Source organism: Anarrhichthys ocellatus, unplaced genomic scaffold (genome assembly GCF_004355925.1).
Source record: "Anarrhichthys ocellatus isolate YVR2014 unplaced genomic scaffold, GSC_Weel_1.0 scaffold26, whole genome shotgun sequence".
Lineage (NCBI taxonomy): Eukaryota > Metazoa > Chordata > Actinopteri > Perciformes > Anarhichadidae > Anarrhichthys > Anarrhichthys ocellatus.
Window position 1 is genome coordinate 5790671 of NW_022280056.1, and position 10752 is coordinate 5801422.

General features: G+C 41.1%; 1 protein-coding gene across 1 annotated transcript in view; it reads left to right on the forward strand.

The window, feature by feature from the left end:
* The window catches only part of LOC116391499 (xylosyltransferase 1-like), a 43232-nt gene that overhangs the window by 28257 nt on the left and 4223 nt on the right, over positions 1-10752 (forward strand). Inside the window, exons 7-10 of the mRNA XM_031862149.1 lie at positions 1163-1339; positions 6349-6617; positions 8695-8890; positions 9210-9546. Of these exons, the coding sequence (XP_031718009.1) occupies positions 1163-1339; positions 6349-6617; positions 8695-8890; positions 9210-9546 (979 nt within the window). The remainder of the gene's footprint in view (positions 1-1162; positions 1340-6348; positions 6618-8694; positions 8891-9209; positions 9547-10752) is intronic.

The window sequence follows — 10752 nt, forward strand, 5'->3', positions numbered from 1 at the left end:
CACACACGCACACACACACACACGTATGCACTGGAGTAACCCTGCAGACTCTCTGTTGGTGTCCCCTAGAGGAGGACATGGACATCAATAGTGATTGTGTCTCTGGCAATTTCAAGGTATTTTTACTTTAAATGAGTATTCTCATTGTATTCTGCTTTATACTTCTACTCCGCTACAAATATTGTACTTTTACTTCATTACATTCATTTCATCTGACGACTTTATATACATTATTCAGATTAATAAAACAAAATAAAGTCAAGTAATAAATGATGATGTATTATTATAGATGAAACTACCAGCAGTGTATAAAGGGAATACAATGAGCTCCACTTTACCAGCTGCAACATTAATGCATAAATAGTTTTAATCCAATTATATAAATTTTATATTATTCTGCATCATGAGTTTTTTGATGACAATACTTCTGTACTGTTCCTTAAGTAAATGTGTTTTAATGCTGGAGTATTACTTGTAATGTAGTACTTTTCCATTGTGGTTTTACTAGTTTTACTGAAGTAAGGAATACAAACATAGCTTTCTGTATTCTCCTTTAGAAATCCACATTTCTCTAAAGAAACAGATTGTCTCTAAAGAAACAGTTTATTCCCTCTTGTATGTTTCTTGGATGCAGTCAGATATCTGATCCGCCCAAGACGTCTGAAGTGACTAAACGGGGTCCTAGATAATCAAGTCATTATTTTGAGTTATTTATCAGGTAAAAATCACAAACAGTTACTGAATTCAGCTTCTCAAATACGAGGGTTTTCTGCTCGTATCATTGCAAATTGAATATCTTTGTGTTTTGGTCGGTTGGTCGGACAAAACCAAGCAGTTTATAGGTTGTATTTAATCAAGAAAGCCTTATTTAGATTAAAGATCTCTTCATCAAGGCAGCAATGATGAGAGAGTCACAAGCAAACTGAGTCTGCCACAGTTCAGAATTAGACAGAAATGTGATGATAAAATATAGTAAAATACAATCATATAAAAGATTTCATCCTAAATAGCCCTTTAAAACAACCACAGATATAAATTAGTCCAATCTGAATCAGTGATCATTATTTTCAGCTGTGATGTTTGTTTTAAACTTGATGTTTAATGTTGTTAGTAGATTAGAAATTGAACTCGTCCGTCTCTCTGTTCTCTCCTCCACCTGCAGTCGTTCTTCCACACCGTGCTGGAGAACAGCGCCCACTGTGAGAGCATGGTGGACAACAACCTGAGGCTCACCAACTGGAACCGCAAACTGGGATGTAAATGCCAGTACAAGCACATCGTGGACTGGTGCGGCTGCTCCCCCAACGACTTCAAGCCCTCGGATCTGCCACGCTTCCAGGTGAGACGTTTTTACAATGACATTGGAAGAGCTGGTCGGCCACGTTATTAGAGACTTTCTGTCAGTAATGCTGAAAGAATCCGCCATCTTTCTGCCTACTTTGTGTACCTTCTGGAAAACTGCAGCCATGAGGCTGTTGCCCGAGATGAAGGCCTGTGTTTGTGAGCAGCTCTGAACCTGAGAAGTGTTATTTCACTGAGACGCTTTGTACTTCACTTAATTAAATGCAGTGCTGGAAGAAGTACTGAACCTTTGTAAAAGTAGCACTACTGCTTTGTACAAATATTCTGTTACAAGTGAAAGTCCTGCATTCAAGATTTCACTTCAGTAAAACTACAAAAGTATCAACAGCAAAAACGGATTCAAGTATTAAAGTAAAAGTGACTTTCAGAGAGTTATATGATTATACTATGTATACATTATATACGTTACAGCTGGTGGACTCGGAGCACATTTTAATATAATAATATTATATATAATATAATATAATGTAGGATCATTTAGTCTATCTTTTATAATATCATAATATGTTTTGTTTGTAAAATCTTAATCTGCTAAAGTCTGTGAACTCCAGCTGTCAGATAATAGAGAAGTAAAAACTACAATATTTCAGGTAACATAAAGTCGTGAGGGCTCTCTCTAGAGTCAGCGTTTGGTTTGTCCCTTCTGGGCTACCGTAGCAACATGGCGGTGAAACATGGCGGAATCTGTGAAGAGAACCCGCTCCCTGTGTAGATATGAAGGGCACAATGGTTCTTAGTTTTAAGGGGATTATACGCTAATAAAAACATAGATATGAATATTATGTTACATTTCCTCTAATAGTTCCTCCTAAACCCACACTGGCCCTTTAAATGTCCTCTGTAACCATGGAGGTCTGTCTGGTTTCTTGGTTTCACTCTTTTTCTGCTGGTTGTCGACTGTCATGTATGAGTACGTCTTTAAAGGAATAAGAAAGCTTGTGTTTTATCTCTTTTCTACCTCGACTGATGACATAAAAACGACAGATGTGGTTTAAACTTCTCAGTCGTGTCAAAGCTTTCCATGGCTGAACATTCTTTGGATTTTGTTTTGGATCAAATGTGATAATGTTGCAGCCCTGTAATGAGCTCAGTGGAGCTCAGAGATAATAGTCTTCATGTTCTGTCCCTCTCAAGGCCTCGGTGGCCGGGCACCAGAATAGCTTTGTATTCACAAATTAGCGGCGCAGCTTTTGCTCTCAACAGGCGGTCCTCAGCTCCCTGTAACGGCAGACCTGAAGACAGCGTCCTGCGGTGGAGCTCCTGATGGTTTCTATAAGAAGAGCTGATCCTGGAAACAGCTGTACACTCGAGGCACTCTGTATTTTTAGAGCTCTGTAGCTAGTTGCCGCTGCGGTTTGTAAGGTTGTCATTATCATAATGCCGGGGTTCGCCCGCTAGAAAGACGGATCCGAGTCCTGAAAGCGAGGGTCAGGATGGAACACACATGTACAGCAGAGTACAGTACACACTGTATTTACATTAGTTAACCTGGGTGACACCAGTCTCTGGAACTGGAGACCCCATTTCAAAATATGAAGACTTTAGTTTTTGTGCAATGTGTTGTCCGTTGCTGGTCTTTTTCTCAGAGTCGGTCAAGAAAAATTGATGTATAAATAAGTGCTGGAATTTAAATTTAGTTTTAGCTCCTTTAATGTGAGAACTTGTTGCTTTTCTCTTTTTTCTGTTTTTGTAAACTGGATGTTTTTGGGGTTATTTGAGGTAAAACATGAGGAAATGTTTTTTCTACATTTTATAGACTACAAAAGATCATTAACATTAGTTGATAATGAAAACAATCATTATTTTGCAGAGTGTATATTGTTTAGAACTGAAATACTCGATTAATCGATCAACAGAAAATGAATCAGCAACAACTTTGATAGTCAACGAATCGTTTTAAGTCATTTTTAAAATCAGAAGCTGTCAAAGATTCACTGGTTGCAGCTTCTTCAGTGTAAATATTTCCTGCTCTTCTATAAAAGTAAAGTTTGAATATGTCAACTTGGGCTTTATTTATTGGACTAATCTGTTAATCGAGATAATAATCAGCAGATTAATCAATAATGAAGATAATTGTTGCAGTAGTTACAGAGCTAATATTATTATTTTATAACTTTTAAAACTTCATCCGTCAAACACATGATAATAAACTTTTCCCTGCTTGTCTGTGTCTCATATTGAATTTTGGGGTTTTGGACTATTTGATCAGATAAAACAAGTTGTATCCATAATGGAAATAATTTAAAGATGAATCAGTAATCTAAATTATTGTTGCAGTAGTAACGGCGCTAATATTATTATTAATAAGCCTTTAAAAACTCATCCATCCAATTCATATTTACACATATGTCCCTGCTTCTCTGTCTCATATCTATAAACGAAATAGTTTGAAAAATGAATCGATAATGAAAATAGTTGCTATAGCTCTAGTGTAAATAAGAAAATAAAGTAAGATCCACAGCAGCATGGACACAAGTTAAACAGCTGTTTCATCTGGATTAAATAAAGCTGAACAGCTCCAACCAGAGAGCAGCTGCTTGAATCATATTGGCATGACCTCCTTCAGGGAGAGCACAGAACATACAGTAAAAGGACTTTTATACCATTTCCTGATGAAGGAACAGAAATCCCTCCTGACCCTGTAACTAGTGCTTTCCACTGTTGTCTTTAGCCGTGTAAGGACATCGTTAGGTAACAGCCCCAGAATAACCTCACGGATAAAACTGCCGAGTCCGCATGGCTCTCTTTAGGTTTGGGGTTTCCTGGTTTCAGCCGGGGCCCACCGGGAGCCGGTCTGATGAGGTCACACCCTCCCGATGACATCATAGACCACGCCCGTCCTCTCTCCAGACCAGGCCACATGACAAAGTGTGTGTCTGTGAGTTAACTCGGTTTTCCAAGGTTCTCGGATATATTTAGTCTTTTTCCATCTGTGTCTTTGAGCCTTTGACTTTAAGTTAACATATACTACCGTTTAAAAAAGGGTGTGTCAGCTGTTCTATAGATGCTTTTCTTCAATAATAACTATTCTAGCAGAGACTATTTACAGGGCTACCTCTCTTAGTCTATTAGTCAACTAAAGTGTTGGTCTTATTCAATTAAGATTTCTTTAGTCTTCTTTTTTTAATGCTTTTTCAATCCAACTTATTTCCAAGATTTGTTTTTGGTGGAGAAGCTCAGTGTTACAGAGTTGATTAAATCGATTAGCCGTCTAAGAATGTATTAGTTCGAGGACAGCCCACATTATTGACATTTGAAATAACAAATGAAGAAGAATGGCGCTATTCAAACATCCTTTTAGTGCATCACAGGGAGAACTTGGTTGAGTTTGTCTTCCAGTCCAGAGAAGTGTCCGTGACACACGACCTTTGCTCGTCCAATCACAGTGTAGCATCGTCCAGCTCCGACCAGGATCTGACAGCTAGCCGGCTCTGCTCCGCAGACTCTCACCAGCTGTTTCAGAAGTTCTTCATCTTCAGGCTGGTTTAGTGGATTATGAGCTCGTCGTGGTTAAACGTTGTGTAATAGTGATGCTCGTTACCCGGAGAGGTTGGAAGGAGATCTATGTTTCTAAAACGTTACGTTTCTACATAAAAACCTGTGCAGCTAACATTAGCAGAGTACGTTAGCACATCATTATCTAGCACTTCTATGCTACGCTAGCTACTGAAGGTATACTGAATGTACACACATGCTGCTTCTGCTTTTTAATGATTGTAATAGTGAATAAAGTCCTTCCATTCATTATTCATTAACTTCTCTCTCGATCTCCAGGTGACATGTGGTTCACGTTTACTCCTTAATCTGTAGCTTTAGCCTCTATCTTTATCTTTTGAATCAGTTAGTTCAGTTCAAACACATGTTGTAGACCTTTCTGTCTGCTTCTCCCTGAAATCATTTTTGGGTTTTTCCAAAATTGTAATAATTGTTCTTCGGGGAGTGCAGTTAGTGACAGTGTGGGCTCCATGGTAACGTATAGCTCTGACAGCGTGATGGAGTAGCAGCGGTGGGCGGGGCTTAGCCAAAGGTCAACTGGGCTAATCTGTTATTATCTGTTATTATCTGGGCCCTCTGCAGTCTACTCAGTGGTTGGATTGAAGAGATTTAAACTGTGATTTGTTCAGCTGATATTCCAGTAGTGCTAACCCTAGACTGATCTATTTCTATTGTGAAGTTTGAAGAAGAGCTTTGCTAAAGCAACACGTTGCTTGTTGATTCCAGCTCGTTCTAGGCTGCTTTTATTGTGAAACAGTTGAAACTGAAACAGGAAGCTGTTCCGGTTTAAATCTCAGCTTCCGGTTTCCTTTACCAATGACTGATGATTTATTCTCTTTTTGTTCAACTGTTCGGGATCGTTGTCTCTTTCTCTTGTCAGTCTGGTTGAACCATTGTACATTGTTCTCCATCGACTAAACTTAATACAATCTATTAGTAAAGAGACTTTCTACAAGATGATACAAAGCATCTGAGACCATTCAGAGTACAGAGTAGTCCTCTTACACATCTGACTGGACACCAGTTTTCCTTAATAGTAAATAAAATGTCTTATTGTGCAGTTCATGTAGTCGCACTGAAACGAACTGTTGGATCTTACTAACCTGTAAACACTGTTTATAATTTAGGTTTTGAAGTGAAACTTTTAAACTGGCATAAGTGGATGCTGGAGATTTACTTTACATGTTTACTATTTGTTTTATATAAACTGTAACTCAGTGGTTTTACAGCCACTACAACATAGAGCAATGCTGCCAGTGTTGCCGCTCATGTTAATGTGTAGCAGGAGTTTTATTTCTCACTCCCATTCCAACGAATGTAGTGATTTGAATGTCACATTTTTTCTTGACTTTTCCTTTGTGGGTTATGCACTTACTTCTGCTTGTTTTAAATATTGTCTTCTCTATGTCTTCATTTAACTTTCTTTATTGAAAGTCAAAGTTGTTCTTGCTATAATCACCCTTCCACTGCTCTCTGTTTTCCTGACCACAGCAAGCATCCAGACCCACCTTCTTTGCCAGGAAGTTTGAGGCCAGCGTCAGCCAGGAGATCATCAACCAGCTGGACTCCTACCTGTTTGGATCGTACGCCTTGGGCACTCCGGGCCTCCACACCTACTGGGAAAACATCTATGAGCAGGAGACGGACGGCCTCGCCAGCCTATCAGACTCCAAGCTAAGCCACCACCACGCCTTCGCCCGGATGGGACTGTCGCGCGCCGCCAGCTCGCTGCAGGGTCATCCCAATGACAACAGCTGCAGGTAAAAACATCCAGATGTGGGTTTATTGAGAGCTGGATGTGGTGTGGCAGAGTCAGCCTTGCAGTCAGTCAAGTGGGTGAGCCGGTTATGTACCATACTATATCTAGTTCTCCCAGTAGAACTGAGGGAGTTCCAGAAGATCTTTACGGAGTCTAAAAGGTCTTAGAAGCATTATTGAAAAGATGAAGGGGGTTCTTAATGTGGTTCCAGGGGTTTGTGAAGGAGCTCTAGTGGTTTTTAAGGGGCTCCAGGAGTTTGTAGACTGTCTGCAAGAGTTCTTCATGATGGTTCAAGAGGTTCTTAAGTAATGAAGAGATGCTTGGAGGCATTCAAGGGGTTCTCAATGAGTTTCGGGGGTTTGTGGGGTGTTCCAGGAGTTTGTGTATAGGGTGCACAACTTAATTTCAGTTTACACAAGTGCATAAGACACTTTTGATCTTTGCTTTATATGTCGTCTCAATTCTAAAATAAGTTGACTCTCCCAACATGAAAGATGGAAGTCGGAGACATTACGCCGTAACGCTGAAACGGTTTGATTTTTATTTCAAACACTCGTGTGTTTGCCAGTTTGGTTTGGATCGTTTTGGTTGGTTTACCAGCTGTCAATCAAACTTTGTTGTGGACCAATTAACTAGACCGTTGGTTCGGTTCCAAGTGATTTCTGGTGCAGTTTGTTTGATATTTAGATTTAGTGATGATAGATATTTGATATGAGGACAAATTCAAAAGATAATGAACTGTTACTGATTGTGAAGTGTCAAGAAAAGAACATTTTATGTGAAATGTAAAAGCTGTATGTATATTTATGCAAATCATCCCATGTTGATGATGACCGTCACCGAAACTGTCCAATGGGTGAGTTACCTGTCTGTCCTTGGGACTCTATATTTGCAGCTCTTGTTTTGTTTGCAGTGAGTCAGTGTGAACAGGACCTTGGTTTGGACCAAATGCAGAAAACTACAGGCATTAGAAGAAAAGTCTTTGCTAGAATTGTTTCTGTTAAAAGTCTATATCAACCTCATGTACAGTCCCCACCCGTCCTGAGTGTGTTAGGGGGCTTCGTATGAGTAGTTTAGTCATTGGGGTTAGTGGATTTAGGCTGAGAGAGAAACTGCACAATCACTGGGTGATGGGAGCAAGAACTGGCCGATGAAATGTGTCTTTCCACTCGTGTTTGTGTTTATGAGTCCAAATGAAATATCAAGATAACGCCAGCTTGTCCTGGGGTACAATCAGGCTACAGTGTCTGCTCAGACTGGATTTTTCCAGCAATGTAGGTAGGTGTGTGTGTGTGTGTGTGTGTGTGTGTCTGGAAGGGGGGGGGGGGTTGACCACAGAAGGTACAAGGAGGTACTTGTGCTTGGAGTTCGGGTGGGGATTGGTGGCTAAACTGGGTGGGGGCATCATTATGGGTGGTGTGTGTTAAGGGGTGGAGGGGGGGTTGAACAGGACTCGTCTGTTCGCTTCAACCTGTGATTTCAGTTGAGCAACATCTCAGACCACATACACACCTAATATGGATACATTTGGAACGTGGTTCCGTCCACATCAGTACTTTCTTTCCTTGCATATTTTGGATGACACTTAAACTATAAAGTAACATTTCAGCATCCTCTTTTACTTTGGAAAATTGTGTGTTACTAACAACTAGTAAGCAATATATTTGTATGGAGTTTGTATCTGTTCCTGCTTTTGCTCTATTCATAAATAGAAAAATAGTTATAGTCATAGTATGTCGAAAGAAATTCATAGTGTACAGAAAGTCTAAACATGTCATAAAAAGTCATAGTATAGTGTGTCGAAAAATCTCATAAAAAAGGCATGATATAGTATTTAAAAAATGTAACTGAGAAAGTCATTGTATAGTAAAAGTGTCAACAAATAAGTGAAAAACGTAACGTTATATATAGTACGTCGAACAATATAAAAGTCATAGTACGTTGAATAAAGTCATGGTGAAGTTTATCAGGTTTAATGTTTACCATGTTAGCAATAATATTAACTGTGTGTTGATGTAAAGAACAGACAGGACTTTATCACAGACGGTCTCAGTACATCTTCTATTTGTCTCTCTCAGGTTCACGGCCATGAACCACCCAGTGTCCGTCCACCTTTACTTCCTCTCAGACCAGTTCCAGGGCTACCTCGTGCGTCATGTTGCCACTAACCAAGCTTCCACCCAATCGGAGAGCCTGGAGACCTGGGTGACACCCAAAGACCACTTCACCCCGGCCAGCCCCCCCCACCCCACCAACAGGCTGCAGCATGTCCAGGTCAGACCCACACACACACATGTATTCATATGAACTATTATGAAAAGCAATTTAGTGTCAGTCCATTACCATTAGCCTCTAGTATTACGTATGAACTGGGACTGTTAGCTTTGTTAGCTCTGTTAGCTTTGCTGCAGGATTCGAGGGTGAGTTAGGCATGGCTACAAAAACCCACAAATCTAACTGAAGCCAGACTGTGGAGTGATGAGTAAAACCTTAGATGAATTCTTAAATCACCCAACCATTGCTAGATTACCCTAAGCTGCATTCTGACGATCAGTCCCAGCAGAGGGATCCTGACACTCTCTCTGTTCTTCAGGTTGGGGCGGACTGGGATCCAAAGGAGCGTCTCTTCAGGAACCGGGGGGGTCTGCTGGGGCCCACGGACGAGCCGGTGGCCGTACAGCGCTGGAGCCGAAGCCAGAGCAACCTGACGGCCACTGTGGTGTGGATCGACCCCACCAACGTAATCGCCGCCACCTACGACATCCTGGTGGACGCCTCCGCTGAGGTCACCCACTATCGGCCCCCGCTCAGCCCGCCGTTGAGGCCGGGGTTGTGGACGCTGAGGGTGCTGCACCACTGGAACCCAGTGGGTCAGACCACCTTCATCGTGGCTCCGCTCGAGTTCCACCGACAACAGCCTGTACCGCAAGGTGAGTGATCCCAACGTCACCACTGTGTTTACATGCACACGGGAAGAGAAATAAGGTTCAGGCAGGAAAGAACTGGATTTGAATATTTAACATTTAAATATATAATATTAAACATTTTAATGGATGTGTGACTGTAAGATGTTCTGACACCCGGGTCGGCAAAATACACCGATTCTCCCAGTTACACGTATATTTGGATCAAGTAGCTCGTGGACCAAATCTAGTAGCTTCCACCTGTCAGATACACATTTAACCAACATGTAAGGAGTCTGTACCTGCAGGTTAGTAGGAAAACTAATTCAGAAAGTATTTTGACAAAAAAACAGCATCGTTTGTGGAGTGAGATGTAAACTACTGCTTCCATATTACTAATATTTAGTTTGAATGGTTAGTAATTTGAGTATCAACCTGCAGAAACTCATGGAACTCATGGAAACACGTGTTGAAATCATATTCAAGAGCTTAAGAGAAGTCACTGTAGTTTGTATGTCAATACACACACACACACACACACACACACACAGCAGAGGCCCTCCTTTCACAGCTGTCATCACCATGCATACATATATTTATAGTGTCAGTGTACACACACACACACACACACACACAGGGTCACCTCTATCTGTCTGATTTGTGTGACCGTTGATCGCTGCAGAGCTCTCAGTAAAGCTGCTACATGAATAGACGGTGAGCTTTTATTGGCTGGTGTTACAAAGTGAAGGTGGCATGTGAGGTGATGTCATCGGAGTGTTTGTTTGTGACATCGTGTTTGTTCATGCGTCTGGAACTGGAGCCTGATGTTCACCTCCTGCAGTACATGTAGTCTTTGAAAACACACTTCAGTTCCCGCTGATGATTTCTGAATCCTCAGAAGACACTTTAAACCATCTGGAGGAAAGAACACATGACGTAACTGTATTTCAATAACGTTTGCGTCCAGCGTTTCCACCGTCTGTGATAATGGGTTTGTTATATTTAAGCCTACGGTTTGCACTGAGACGTCTATGTGACCGGGTTGTTGTGAGGTAACACATGGTGCTGGGGCTAGGAGGGCTTATTGGATGCTTAACATGAACCCTGACTCAAAGGTTATGCAAAGGCTTTTGTTTGGTCAATGGTTAGAAAGTGGTGGATCCTCCTTTTTCACCATTCTTCTTTCCCCTCCCCCACCTCCGTTCTCCTCCTCCCCCACCTCCCTTCTCCTCC